We start from the raw sequence: 15746 nt of genomic DNA on the forward strand, positions 1-15746 counted from the left end.
ATCGTCGGCGATACGTGCAGCGCGTAATGCATAAGTTAGACTATCGTTGGGCATAGGTTGTGAACGCCGACAACAGGCTAAGCATTCGTTGGTATAAGTTATCTATAAGACAACGAAACGTTCTGTGTCCGTTACTAAAATGTTATGCATACGACCAACTCGTAATGAATATGTCTGAATCTTTAAAAAAAAACACGTCAAAAGTTCAACGTAAGCCAGCATTTTACATACATTTTGATACGTTGCCATTGCTGGCTAAAACGTCAAGGTGTGACTGGGCCTTAAGAGCTTTACGTATGACTGCTGAAGAAGTTCTTTGGACTGTGCTTGTGAACGATAATGTGCAGGACTTTGAATCAATGATGTCAATGCTTGAACAACGTGCAGATGAAAGTCGTACTACCCGTCTTTGGCTTGATAACCTGATCAAGCCCGTATTGTTAATGATGCTGTTTGTACGTGCAGAACGTGAAGGTGAGTGGCCTCTGCACTTACTGGCTGCTGAACGCATGCTTCCATATTTTGGCGCTGCTGCTCATTGGAACTACTTCAGATATGGAATTGTCTATATCATGAAAATAGCAAAGATGCCCATGGAGCTTTTGAAGCATTTCCTGAACAGGGAACATGTTATGAGACATCAGCCAGGTATTTGGAATGGCATATGGAGTGACATGATGATTGAAACGACAATGATGCGATATGGCCATGGTCCAAATAGAGCGAGAGGAATAACGCTTAACCAGAAAGCTTTGGAACGCTGGGAACTTAGTCTGCACATCTCAAGTCAACTTCAGAAAGACTTACTAGAACTGGATTCCAAATGCAACACCAAACCAGCAAATACCCACAAGGAAGAGGGGAAGTCCAGAATTAAATCTGATGGAGAGGACAGAAGAAAGATCCGAGACATGCTCAGTACTTGCATTTCTCCTCTTAACCCAGAAGAACATCCAGAGGAATTGGTAAACATTGTGACTGGCAAATTGGCAACCGATGTAGTCAATGTAGATAGAGCACATGAGATTGGCTGTAAACAGGTTGCAGCATTCAAGGCAAGCTTACCTAATGGTTTCTATGCTCCCCAAAGTAAGAAAGTTGTAACTATGGAAGCAACGAAAAAATCTATAAAAGTTGAAGATGTAGAAGTGATTGATACAGCTTTGATATATTCCCAGGTAATAGCCTTGCAACTGTCCCGAGAATCACTTACAATGGATGATGTACTGAAATATGAACTGGCTGCAATTCCTACATCCATATTCATGAAATCAGGTAACATGTGTATTGCCAAGAACAAATCTGTGCTGAAGAACAAGATGGATATTGGAGTGTCAGCATGCCTTTGCACTGCACCAGAAACAGTAGTAATAGATGGTTCTGCTGTCTTGTGGATTGCCCATTGGCCTTCCAAGGGAATTGTTGCTGATTTTGTGTTGAATGTTACCGAATACGTCTTGCGGAAACCCACATCTCGTCAGGTGTACTTTGTATTTGATCGATACTATCCCTTTAGTATAAAGTCAGCTACACGGGCAGAGCGTGGAAAAGCAGCAGCCAGAGCTCATAAACCGACCAGACAAACCCCTCTACCATCAAGGGCTACTTTACTGGCAAACAAAGACAAGAAGATCCAGCTCATTGAGATTTTATTCTCAGACATCATTACAAGTGTGAAAGCGAAGAACATGTCAAACAAGCTTGTAATCACCGGCAGTCAAGATGTACCAACACAGGTGATGCACAGCACAGACATTCAAAGAACAGACTTAAAATCCACACATGAAGAAGCCGACATCATGATGGTGCAACAAGTCCTTCGTTCTGTCACAAAATGAATGGAAGCATGTACAGGTAATATCCGATGATACAGACGTCTTTGTTCTTCTGATTTACTACTACTGGAAATTGAAAATGAGTGCCTCACTTACATTAGAAGCAACTGGTGGGGAACGTAAACTTGTGGACATCGGAAAGACAGTCGACAAACATGCAGATATTATGCCAAGTATCATAGCTGCACATGCATTGTCAGGGTGTGATACTGTTTCCCAATGCCGCGGAATCGGAAAAGCATCTGTCCTAAAAAAGTTGAAAGCTGGACTCAGTCGAAGTAAACTTGGTCTAGTGGATGCAGATATGCATGAGGTCATTCAAGAAGCTACATTCTTCATCAGTAGTTGCTATGGGTACCCAAGTGAGTGCATGACAACAGCTAGAATAAAAGAATGGTCTTCTAAAACAGCAAAGGCTCGTACATCTGCCCCAAAGTTGGCATATCTTCCACCAACAACTGAGGCATTTCAGGAAAATGTAAGACGTGCACATTTTCAGGCAGTACAGTGGTATGCAGCACCATATTCTTCTGCAGAACAACTTGACCCAGCACAATTTGGTTGGATACGTGATGAAAAGTGCAAATCATTGATTCCTGTTGGAATACCACCAAAAGTGCCAACAGCTCCATAGCAAGTACTTGAAATGATAAAATGCTCCTGCAGGTCAGACCAACCATGTGCCACAAATAGATGTAGCCGTTCTGCAGCAAAACTTGCATGTACCATGATTTGTAACTGCCAAGGGAAACCTGATGTATGCCGCAGCACACATACACAGCAAGCACAAATAGAGACTGAAGACAACAATGAGGACACTGATGAAGAGGAGTCTGAGGATAACAGTCTGTGAAAATGTCAAGCGTTTCAACAAGAACTTACATTATTAAATTTTGGTTATTATCATAATTGATCTTTGCAGCATTCTTTTGCTGGTTAGCGGTGAATTAAGTTGTAGCTATTTGGTTAAGGTTTATAGAATTAATCATAGAATAGTTATTTAATGGGATTTAAGGGTTTTCATATGATTTAGTTGACAATTTTAGTACAAACAATGTATTTCTACATAAATAGCATTACCACAGTATGTTATATAATATGCTATATGATATCATTTTTGTCAGAAATGTGTATTTTGCAACATAACATAAATAAATATTGTTCTACAAGCCTTGAAACATGAGCCAGCCTCTTTGTCATTGAAAAACATTAACTTTAAAAAACAAGATTGTCCAATTCCATGAATCCGTTCTGAAGTTAGGATTGTTTACGTAGATCCAAGATGGCCACCACTTTACGGCTTAATATCTCAAATTGCTAGAGTTACAGAGTGGCATCATCCAGATTTGAAATCAGGATGTATAATATATACAAGAAATGTAAAAAAAATGCTTGGCACACCAAAGTGCAAGGTCTTTTGGATTTCTCCCAGACAAGAGGGACCTATCCCGGGATGGGGTAGGAATAAGAGGGATCTCTCGGTCCTCCACCACCGCACAAACAATAAAACAACAATCTCCCGACACACATATAATGTCCCTTTTACCACACAACCAAGCTAAACAGGCATTTAATGGGGGTTCTGAGTTAATCCGATATTTAGTAGTCCAATAAGGGCCATTTCCTTAACAATATATACATATACATAAATACATACATATATACATATACATTTTACATATATATATATATATATATATATATATATATATATATATATAGTGTTTTGGATTTTCGCCACTCCGGCGTGCGGACAACCGCCTTTAGCTCAATTGAGGCCGCGCGCGCCCACCGAACATGGCAATCCAGTCGCAGCTTCCGGATCAACGCCGAAACCCAGCAACGGGTGTTTTTATCACACCATAGACCAGCCAACTCTTCTGTCCACGCGCTACAGGGTTGATCGCTGAATTGTCGATGTACCTAATTATTCGCGCGCACAGAAATTCCGGGAGTTTATACCTCGACGGAGACTGCACGAAAACGAGCCGCTTAAGCAGCTCGTTCCGTTTGCGATTGCTGAGCGGTTTTATATCGCCAAGCCCCGTCGGACCAGATGTACGTTTTATCGGCTTATCATCAGCCAGCTAATATCCCGAACGCAATTATGGCAGTCAATGGCAGAAAGTGACACGACGAGCAGGTTAACATTAAAAAATGGGGACATTTATTTCAACACAGGCATGCAAGCAATGCAAAGAATGAGGGGGGGGGGATGGGGAAAAAGACATGAGCAAAAACCTACAGCCGATATCTATTTATTATGTACATGCACTTAATCAGCTTGTTACTTATGGACAAGGCGCCACAGACTTTCATGCAAAACCCAAGAAAGAAAGGAAGACTCGGGCTCGTGAGCCTTTATAATTTGCTCGGAGTCGGGATAACCGAAGGGGCTCTGAGAGACCGAGCGTGCTACCTGGTTCGGCGACCCTTGGTGTCTCTGCCCGCACTCCAACCTCCGAACTCTCCAGCTCCCCACCCCAACTGCAACTCCACCACACCAGTGCAGCGTGAACTTGAACGCTCTCTCTAGGTGCTCTTCTCCAAGCGCTCTTCCCGACTCCACCACACCAGCTCCTCTCTCCAGCTCCCACTAGAACTCCAACTCGTTCGTTCTGATTAACGGCGACTGAACACAGCCCTTTATAGCCCCCGGGGCTTCGCTCCTTCACCTTCAACCCTTTACCACCGGCTGGCTCCACTCCTTTCACCGTTTTGATCCGATCTTGCCGTCAAACGCGGCCGTGTTTTCGATCATTGTCAGAACGCGGCCGTGTTTGAAATCACCGGCTTCACGCAGACGTGGTTGAGATAACCGTCTTCACGCAGACGTGTTTGGAGTCACCGGCTTCACGCGGTTATGGTGAAGATGGTGAGGAGATGATGGCGGTTGTGGAGAAGATGGTGAGGAGATGATGGCGGTTGTGGAGAAGATGATGAGGAGATGATGGCAGTTGTGGAGAAGATAGTGAGGAGATGATGGTGGTTTAAAATCAAAGACAGAAAAGAATAACTACCCCAAAGGTTCACAGCCCGGCACACGAATAAATCCCGTTATACATCGGTGGGGAAATCTAACCTGGAACAGACACTTATCGACATAACTGATCTTCGGGGAACCTGAATGGTGATCAGTGAATTTCCACAACTGTAACAATATCTATACATACATATATATATATATATATATATATATATATATATATATATATATATATATATATATATATATATATATATATATATACATATATATATATATATATATATATATATATATATATATATATATATATATATATATTGATACAAATTTATATATATATATATTGATACAAATTTATACATACATTTTTAAAAATGAACAACAGAAGTAAGTCAGTCAAGGCAGGTTCTCCCCCTTCTCAAGTCAAGTCAGTCAAGTTAAGGCATAAGTAAGTCACTCGACACCCTCTCCCACCCATCACCCCGTACACCTCCCTCCTCTCCCCTGTGCAGTGTGCATGATTAGGGGGGGAAGAGGAGAGAGGGGGGGAGAGGAGAGAGGGTGGAGAAAGTTGAAGGGAGGGGAAGGGGAGATGAGAGGGGAGTAGGGGAGAGGGGTGGGGGAAGAATAGAGATCTTGGTCACATTTTATATGATGTCGGATTACACCATACAAACTGTATTTCACATGTGCATGGACACATATTCACACATGTGAAGGAAATAAAGTGTAGATTGCATAATTTCTGGATCTGACAAATTGCCAGTTACCATTTTGTTAAACGATGTGGAGCATCAAACTTAATGAGTCCACCCCGACAGATTTGTCAGAAAACCTTTAGTTTCCTTTCAGAATCCACATTTTCTATGGGATACTATACTACAAAATACTCCCACAAATGTGGGCCATTGATTGCAAACAAGATTTATTAATTTGCACACACAAAAAATGAATTTTCTTAACAAATTCATCAAAGACCATGTTGCAAAAATGAGTACACCCCAATGAAAGTCTTAGGAGCAAAGCTAAATTTTAGACTACAAAATTCTAATATATCTATAATTCCAGCAATCTCTGTGTTTGTTTGTCTGCGACTGCCGTATCTCGACGACCGCATGCCCGATCTCATTGAAACTTGACAGGAATATTGCCGGGGACCCCCGGATGTGCCTTTTCGAGGTTTGATATCGATAGGATGAGCGGTTCCCAAGTTACGGCCATTTTATTGCTTTTTCAGTGTTGAAAAGGTGTATATATGGCAGCTGAAGGTGTCGTTCCAACTTCTCACCTTATCGTGCCATTTTTTTCCTAAATTATTAATAACCAGATGACCACCGGTCTGATTGGATTGAAACTTGCCAGGAATATTGCCGGGGCCCAGCGGATGTGCCTTTTCAAGGTTTGATATCAATCGGACAAGCGGTTCCCAAGTTACGGCCATTTATCTGTCAACCAATGACAGGACACGGTGCTATGACATCACAATTAATGTTTGTTTAATTATTATTATTATTATTTTTTGCACGATCGACAGCACAATTCTTCTTCTTCGTTTGGTATGACGTCACAATCAACACTGCGGACCTGAGTATGTGCCTTTTCAAAGATTGATATCGTTCTTCCTCATCCATTTCAGCTGTTTCCCAAGGTTTGAAAGCTGTTTTATCCCAAGGTTTGAATTAATTAATTAATCCCAAGGTTTGATTATTATTTAATTATTAATTTATTTCATTATTTAATCCCAAGGTTTGATTATTATTATTCAAATTATTCAAATTATTAATTAATCCCAAGGATTGAATTTTCCCAAGGGAAACAGCTGTTTCCCAAGGGTTTGAAAGCTGTTTTTTTCCCAAGGTTGGAATTAATCGTTGTGCTTGGTAGACAATTGTGAATACATTTACAGAGAGAGGGACGAGAGAGGAGGGGTGAGAGAGGAGCTGAGAGAGAAGGGCGAGAGGGGGGGGCAAGAGAGAGGAAGGGGGAGAGAGGAGGGGGAGAGAGGAGGGGGTTAGAGGGGGAGAGAGGGGGTGAGAGGGGGAGTGGCAAGAGAGGTGAGGGCGAGAGGAGGGGGAGAGAAGGGTGAGAGAGGGGGTGAAAGGAGGGGGCAAGAGAGGGGAGAGAGGAGGGGGAGAGAGAAGGGTGAGAGAGGGGGGCAAGATGAGGGGAGAGAGTAGGGTGAGAGGAGCAAGAGAGGGGAGGGAGAGAGGAGGGGGGACAGAGGAGGGGGAAGAGAAGGGCGAGAGAGGGGGTGAGAGGGGGCAAGAGAAGGGAGAGAGGAGGGGGGAGAGAGAAGGGCGAGAGAGGGGAGGGCGAGAGAGGAGACGGGAGAGAGAGGGGGGAGAGAGAGGGGGCACCACAATTCTTCTTCTTCGTTTGATATGACGTCACAATTGATGCTGGGGACCTGATACTGCAGGCACGAAGCTGCACATACTGGCACGCACCTATGGGCACGCACCTACGGGCCCGCACTAGTTAACAATAATTCAACCACAGGTGAGTCTAATTATTCATTTAACAGGTGTCCAGCAGACAGTTGACTATAAAAGGGTGTTACTTAACAAAGAAAACCCCTTCCCATTTCATGCTGTCAGCAATGGCACAACATGGAAGAGAAATGTCACAAGACCTGAGAAATAAAATAATTTCTTTACACAAGGAAGGTGAAGGCTACAAGAAGATCAGCAAAGCTTTACTCATACGTCAGAATACGGGAGCAAAAGTGATACAAAAATTTAACAAATATGGAACTGCAACCATCTCACAGACGTACAGGCCGTCCACGGAAGTTAACACCTTGACAGGAGCGTCTTCTGATGAGAAGGGCTGAAGAAAATCGCCATGCAAGTTCTCTGCACTTAGCTCAAGAAGTAGAAAGCCAAACTGGGGTGACTGTTTCCCGTGACACAATAAGGCGTACACTGCAGAGGAATGGCATGCATGGGTGTCGTCCACGAAGGAAGCCTCTCCTAAAGCCCATGCACAAAAAAGCCCCCCTAGGATTTGCCAGGGCCCATGCTAAAAAAGATGAAGACTACTGGGACTCTATACTCTGGAGTGATGAGACCAAGATAAATGTTTTTGGAACTGATGGCTTCAAACCTGTATGGCATCGCAAAAGTTAGGAGTACAAAGAAAAATGCATGGCGCCTACAGTGAAACATGGTGGTGGCAGTGTCCTTATGTGGGGCTGCATGAGTGCTGCTGGTGTCGGGGAGCTGCATTTCATTGACGGTATCATGAATTCACAGATGTACTGCTCTATATTGAAAGAAGATGCTACCATCACTCCGTGCCCTTGGGCGTCATGCATTTTTCCAACATGACAATGATCCAAAACACACATCTCAGGCCACTGTTGCATTTCTGAAGAAGAACAGGGTCAAAGTGATTCAGTGGCCAAGTATGTCTCCTGATCTGAACCCAATCGAGCACCTATGGGGAATTTTGAAGAGACAAGTTGAGCATCACTCTCCATCCAGCATCCAGGCTCTAAAACAGGTCGTTCTTGAAGAATGGAAAAAGATAGATGTTGCAATATGTCGCCAACTTGTTCATTCCATGCCTAGAAGACTTGGTGCTGTCCTTCAAAATCATGGAGGTCATACAAAATACTAGATGTAGTAGTTTTTGTTGTGGAGTGTATTCATTTTTGCATCAACTAATTTGAGTAAAACTGAAAATTTTGTAATCTAAGTTATATTATTAACCTTACTTTCATGTTACGAGTTAAACAAATGTTCTATAAAACTCAATTTTGTCAAAATTTTGGATATTATTCTTGTGTTCATTGAGATATTGATAAAAATCTTACTTTTCAAAGGGGGTGTATTCATTCATGCTGAGCACTGTGTATATATATATATATATATATATATATATATATATATATATATATATATATATATATATATATATATATATATATATATATATATATATATATATATACATATACTATATATATATATATATATATACATATACTATATATATATATATATATATATATATATATATATATATATATATATATATATATATATATATATATATATATATATATATATATATATATATATATATATATATATATATATATATATATATATATATATATATATATATATATATATATATATATATATATATCTAGCCTGGTGTTTGGCGCAGTGGTTAGGGCAGCGGCTTGGGATCCAAGAGGTCCTGAGTTCAAGCCCCGTTGGGCCACTGAATTAATACACCAGGGGGTTGACTCAGCCTGTCATCCTTCCGAGGTCGGCTAAATGAGTACCAGTATACTGGGCCGGTGTATACCCCGGTTAAAATAGGTGTACCATATCCCTGTGTCGTAAGAGGCGACCAGGGTTGCGTCAGGAAGGGCATCCGGCGTAAAACATGTGCCAAATCACTATGCGGATCACACGGATGATCCGCTGTGGCGACCCCGAACGGGAGCAGCCGAAAGAAGAAGAAGAAGATATATATATATATATATATATATATATATATATATATATATATATATATATATATATATATATATATATATATATATATATATATATCGAATGCAGTTTGTTTGTCTGTCCAAGACTGAAACAGGGAAACGCTGCTCGGAGTGAAAAAAAATATTAGGTCAAAGTTGCTTCATATTAATCCAAACCAATAGGAAAATTATATTTTTTTCAATCAGACAAAAAATTGAACCCGGGTGGTGAAGAAGCAACAGGACTGCTCCTCAATCGCTTCAAAATTTGTTTTTCCTTTGCTGTTAAGAAATATTATGACTTCAGAATTTGACACTACTTTATAAATTTACCTGTTATATAATGAGAACCGGAGTTTCTGGCCGTGCGTTCGTCTGTCTCCAATTTACAGTGACCACTTCCCTCGCTGAGTTTGAAAGGCTGCGCACGCAGGCAAACCTCAACATTCACATTTAAAATGTTGGGAGAACAGGAATGAATAATATTGATGCCAATTATATTTCGTAAGCAGGATATTCTACACTCTTTTTCGACAAATCCAACCTCCGCCGCCCAATCTTACATGGCCATTTTGCATTTGGGCGATATAAGTATCTCAGAGCTTTGATTCTGAGTGAAACCAAGAGTGCAACGTGACTAACCTTTTAAGAAGTCCATCAAATAATTTAAATTGATAGATTAACTTAAACTTTTCCCATCACTGGGGACGGGTACTTTTGCTGGTATTTCCCGTCACTAGGGACGGATACTTTTGCTGGTATTTCCCGTCACTAGGGACGGATACTTTTGCTTGTGTTTCCCGTCACTGGGGACGGATACTTTTGCTTGCTTTTCCCACCACTGGGGACGGATACTTTTGCTTGCTTTTCCCGTCACTGGGGACGGATACTTTTACTTGTATTTCCTGTCACCCATCACTGGGGATGGGTACTTTTGCTTGCTTTCCCCATCACTGGGGACGGATACTTTTACTTGTATTTACTGTCACCCATCACTGGGGATGGGTACTTTTGCTTGCTTTTCCCCGTCACTGGGGATGGATACTTTTGCTTGCTTTTCCCGTCACTGGGGATGGATACTTTTGCTTGTATTTCCCGCCACTGGGGACGAATACTTTTGCTTGCTTTTCCCGTCACTGGGAATGGGTACTTTTGCTTGCTTTTCCCGTCACTGGGGACGGATACTTTTGCTTGTATTTCATGTCACTGGGGACAGATACTTTTGCTTGCTTTACCCATCACTGGAGATGGGTAATTTTCCGAGTTGTCTTATAAAAATACAAAGAAGCTGTCAAATTATCTATCTATAATTCCAGCAATGTATGTGTGTGTGTGTGTGTGTGTGTGTGTGTGTGTGTGTGTGTGTGTGTGTGTGTGTGTGTGTGTGTGTGTGTGTGTGTGTGTGTGACCGCTGTTTCTTGACAACCGCTGTTCCGATCTAATTGAAACTTGCCAGGTATATTGCTGGGGACCTGAGGATGTGCCTTTTCAAGGTTTGATATTAATCGGACAAGTGCTTCCCAAGTTATGGCCATTTATTTACCAAACCAATGACAAGACATGTTGTTGTGTGGGCGTGGCCGATGGGGAAGGGAAGCTCAGCCGCGTTCCCCATTACGGGTTACAACGTACGGGCTTCCGGAGAGTGATGACTTCATGTATTCTAATAATTTCTCGATTTCTTATGCGCATTTATAGATAAACACAATGCCGCAAGTTATGATCGTTTTCATATGAGACGGTGCATAAATTTCGGTAACAGAGTGCTGGTATGCTCCGAACCAGGAAGTATTTTTTTCTCTCTTCTCTTCTCTTTTTGTTTTTCATTGCGATGACATGGCGAAAAGGCAAAATACGTTACCGCTAATTGAATAATTAGCCATTAAAACCTAAACTGCGAATAATATGCAAATTTCCGCGCCACGCACGTACGGGCACGAGAGCGAAGAAACGGCCTGTGTGGTTGTTATTTGTTGCTCGCGGTTTGAATATTTATTTATAATATTATTATTATTATTTGTTTTTTTTTACGGGCATGTACTAGTAATTTCTAAATGGCATAATTATATTTTCACTATCTTTATGTTTTTGTGGCTAACAATTTTAAAATGATATTACTTTATTTTTGAACCAAAATGATAGGTTTGTGATGTCATTTTAATGCCATGTCTAATAATTAGGCCCCTACCTCCAAAACAAATAATTGTAGTGTCTTGATTTCATGGTACATTATGATATTATACTTTAACTCTATTGATGCCTGTGGTCAAATAATGAAATGGTGCTATTATTTGCTTCACTGGAACTCAAACTGGAGATTTCATGATACCATTATGATGCCATAATTACCATTAAATCTATTTAGGATGTGCTCTGATATGCAGTCATCATAACACAATATATTGTTGCGGAAATGGCCCTTAGTGTGTTTCTAAATATAGGATTAGCCAAGATCCCTAATTAAATGCATGTTTAGCCAGGTTGTTCGGTAAATGGACGTTACATGTGTGTCGGGAGGTATAAGAGGCTGTTTATTGTTCGTACAGTGGTGGTGGACCGAGAGGTTCTTCTTCTTCCTTCCTCTCTCCAGACAATAGTCCCGCCCAGCGTTCTGAGGGGGAGTGGCCTAGAGAAGACGGTAGTGAAACAGAGAGGCGACGCACACCGAGAAAGAGGAAGTGAAACAGAGAGGCGAGAGCGCCGAGAAAGAGGAAGTGAAACAGAGAGGCGAGAGCGCCGAGAAAGAGGAAGTGAAACAGAGAGGCGACCAGCGCTGAGAAAGAGGAAGTGAAACAGATAGGCAGCAGCACCAAAATGGAGAAGTGAAACTGGAGTCGGCTTCGAGGCCAGCGAGCGCCGGGAAGGCAACAGAGAAACGACTAGTGGGAGTCGTGATCTGCTGTGTAAGGGACGGCTGTGTCTGTCCACGATCTGCTTCGTAAAAGAGGCAGGAGAAACGACTAGTGGGAGTTGGCGATCGAGTTTTATGAGGAGGACATCGACAGGTTCATCCGGAGTCCAGTGACGGAGCCTCTGACTGTCCCTACTCACCTCACGGCTCGACAACGTCTTGGAATCCCATGGACTCAGCCTGCGGAGCCCAACACCTCGATTTAGCCTGATCTGGTGAACAGGCCAGGCCTGGACTTGTATACTGGACCTTGTGAAAAGCCAGCTGGAGCCACCGTGGATCTTTTGCTCTGGTGCAGTCAACCTCGCGGGGTCAGAATGCGCCGAGGCTGCGTGTGTGAGGGCTGCGACACATGGACGAGCGCCATTTTGCCACGTGGCGTGCTTGAGCTTGGGTGCTCAAATCCATGGACATCGGCTTGCCACGAGCCACATTCGTGCTTATGACACTTTTCCTCTCGTCCATGAAACATCACCAAGTACTCTGTGTCTTGTCTGCATGCTGTCCATGTCTTGTCTGCATGTTGTTTCAGGTTTATCTCGTTAGCGTCCCCTTCGAAACCCGTAATCCGCAGTCCCTAGTTAAGAACGGGTTATAGATTAATTATAACATTGTCATGAATGCTTTGCTTGTGTTGTATTTCCCCGATGTGTCCCCAATAAATCTGGCTGATTCGTATGAAGTTGCCGCTTTGAATGAATTCGTGCTGCTCTGAGGAACGATCCGCTCTATTTGGATATGAAAACCGAAATGGTTACAGACTGGCAGAATTCGCTCGGTCTCTGACAAAACCAGTCTGTAACCGGGGTCTATTTCCCCAACTGGTAAGGTCCAGGGGTACGTTGGTATCGCAATTCGAGGCGCGTGACCCGAGGCCTGTGCCGAACCAGCCGGCGTTGTAACCCCGGAGACGGCAGTGGTTAGGGTGGCGCTGAATCTGTAACATTTGGCTGTCAAGAGTAGGGTGCGAAAACCCAAACTGGTTACGGACAGTGATTGACATCACTCGTCCGAATCCCGCCACCGCTGAATCCTTAACAATATTCAAAATGGCTGGCAGTTTTCTGAAAAATCCATGTCTGCTTATACAATGCCTAACTGAATGATTTATGTGGGTAATTATATATTTTGAGGATAAGGAATTCAATAGTTAAATTATTGTTGCACTCAGATATACATATTTTCTCATTTTATACACTTTAAATGTTTAGAGAGTAAACAAAGTCAGTCATGTTATTATGGTAACTCTGAGAAAAATATATAACAATGTCGTTTTGTATGCTTTTATCAGAATAATGTGTATGAAATGTTTATTGATATCCATTCATCATGTAAAAATGTGTAATCCTTACAATGTTAAAATGAGGGAAATAAGATTACTTAAGTGGACCAGGAATGGTAAACCCTATCTATGATGATCCCCGCCCTACCCTCGTTTTTAACTTTAATAAGAGTGTGCTCCATTAGAGCACTTAGTGTTTAGACTCGGAGGTGAGATGTTTTAGAAAAGGCTTTGGCTGCAATACAATTCAAAATTGGGATGAGGGCTGACACCAAGCAAGCTGGAATGATGACAGTTGAAGTCACCACAGATTAGGAAGAGAGAGTGGAGAGTGAATATTAGTTGAGAGAACCTCATACACAGAGTCATCAGAGTTGGAAGGGTGGTAAACAAGACATTGCTATGGAGGACACATATTCCATAAGGGTGTCAGGGTGTCAGGAGGGGGTAAGGATTATCGGCAAGGGGGCTTCTACCATGGACTGCAACAATGCCACCAGCACGAGCATTACATGTCAAAAGTATACAAAAATAACCAGAGAGAGAGGTGAGTGAGTACAAACCATAAATTAATGAATGCACACATACTTTTAGTAATCCAAAGTTAACAAAATTAAAGAGAAAAAAAAAACTGCCTTAACTGCCTTGTACCTGGTTGAGCCGTGTCTGCGCAGCCCTCAGCTCAGCCACCAAGCCATCTAGTTGTGTGTGCAGGTGCCGTTCACGGTTTGACAATTTGTCCAGCGTCTGCTCGATCTCCACCTCCATACGTTTCATGGGAGCCTGCCAGGAGCACACTGCCCGTCAGCAAGTGCTATTGAAACCGACCAGTTAGTTGCAAGCTCAGCACATTTTGTACATGGATTGTAGGGCACCATATTTCATGCATAATGGAATCATTATGATGAGATTGTTGCTCCTTGCCCCTACCGCAAACCCCCTCCCCCAAAATGATGGACCATTTTAACACCCGAATGTGGGTTTCTGCTCCATTAAATTATTGTATACGAGGCAGGAATGATTCACTTAGTAAAACTTGCGAATATGCACTACTGTCAGAAAACACTGAGGTTCTTTCATTAATCGATGTTCAACTGGCAGGCGAGTGTGGTCCAAACTTGTGTTTATTTAAAGGAAAGAGCACAAGGGAAACACGTAGCACTCCGAAACGACGTTGTACACGGCAAACCAACTGACGACTGACTTTTCTTATCCCCTTCTTCCCTCTTTCACTCTGCTTTTCCATTTATATCATAGACTCCTATAGAGAAGGACTGGAACCTCACGATCTCGGGGTTTGTAACTTGAGTCTGAAGGATTAACTTGAGTCCGGGGCTAAAATTACTTCTAGAAGGGCTAGAGACACGATCTCGGGATCCATATCTAGGGGTTTTTGAGGACGGCGAGTTCAATAGTGTCATTTTCAACACCACCTGAGGTCATCTTCAAGGTCAAAAGGTCATATTTCAAGGTCAAATTACTGAATTTTGGTATTTTTTGCCCGTTTTTGTGTCTAACTCATAGAGGAAAAGTTTTGTAAAGTCTATGACAAAACATGGCATTGTGCACCTACTGCACCTACTTGCTGATTTCTATCATCGTTAACTAATGTATGTTTTGTTTGTTTTTCTTTCAGAAACTGTCCAGCTGGTGATCTCACAGGATCTTTGTGTTGTTTCCTGCTTTGGTGACAATATGCCACGTCGTTGCAGCTGCTTTGGTTGTAGAGGAAACTATGATGGGACGCCTTATGTAAAGGTCACATCCTTCCCAAAAGATCCTGAGGAGAGGGAGAGATGGGTATTGGCAATGCCAAATGAGAAAGAAAGCTTGAAGTTCTTAAAGGAGATATATATTTGTGAGACACATTTCAATTGTGATTGGGTGTCAGTTAGGGGTGGCAAACGACCCAAAGAACCCCCATCAATATTTCCTGGAGTACCGAAATCAGCTTTGAAGCAGGTAACCTCAGCCCCACGCCCAACATCATCTTCTACGCCAGAATCAAGAGCTAAGAAGATGCAGGCTGCAGACAATATCCAAGGTTTCAACCACTTCTGTGCTAAAATCAGCTCCTATTTTCCTGGCTTTAACGTCATAAACGACCAGGAAAACCTTAACCTATCAAGAACTGATGCTACTGGACAAATTGTCAAGCAGTTCTTTCATTTCCAACAAGTTCACTCACCTTTTGGATTTCTGTTCTTGAATAGAGTTGATATAGATGGCATTGAGGT

General features: G+C 42.1%; 2 protein-coding genes across 8 annotated transcripts in view; one reads left to right on the top strand and one right to left on the bottom strand.

Moving 5' to 3' along the window:
• Nucleotides 1–15746, top strand: part of LOC147028049 (uncharacterized) — a 250584-nt gene that overhangs the window by 87555 nt on the left and 147283 nt on the right. The gene's annotated exons all lie outside the window — the stretch shown is intronic.
• IFT57 (intraflagellar transport 57) overlaps nucleotides 1–15746 on the bottom strand; it is a 62839-nt gene that overhangs the window by 13570 nt on the left and 33523 nt on the right. For all 7 annotated transcript variants that reach the window (XM_085878016.1, XM_085878018.1, XM_085878017.1 and 4 more), the window contains one exon: nucleotides 14161–14292. In XM_085878016.1, coding sequence (XP_085734142.1) covers nucleotides 14161–14292 — 132 coding nt within the window. The remainder of the gene's footprint in view (nucleotides 1–14160; nucleotides 14293–15746) is intronic.

This window comes from Eptatretus burgeri, chromosome 4 (genome assembly GCF_056783735.1).
Source record: "Eptatretus burgeri isolate ZD-2024b chromosome 4, Ebu_testis_v1, whole genome shotgun sequence".
NCBI lineage: Eukaryota > Metazoa > Chordata > Myxini > Myxiniformes > Myxinidae > Eptatretus > Eptatretus burgeri.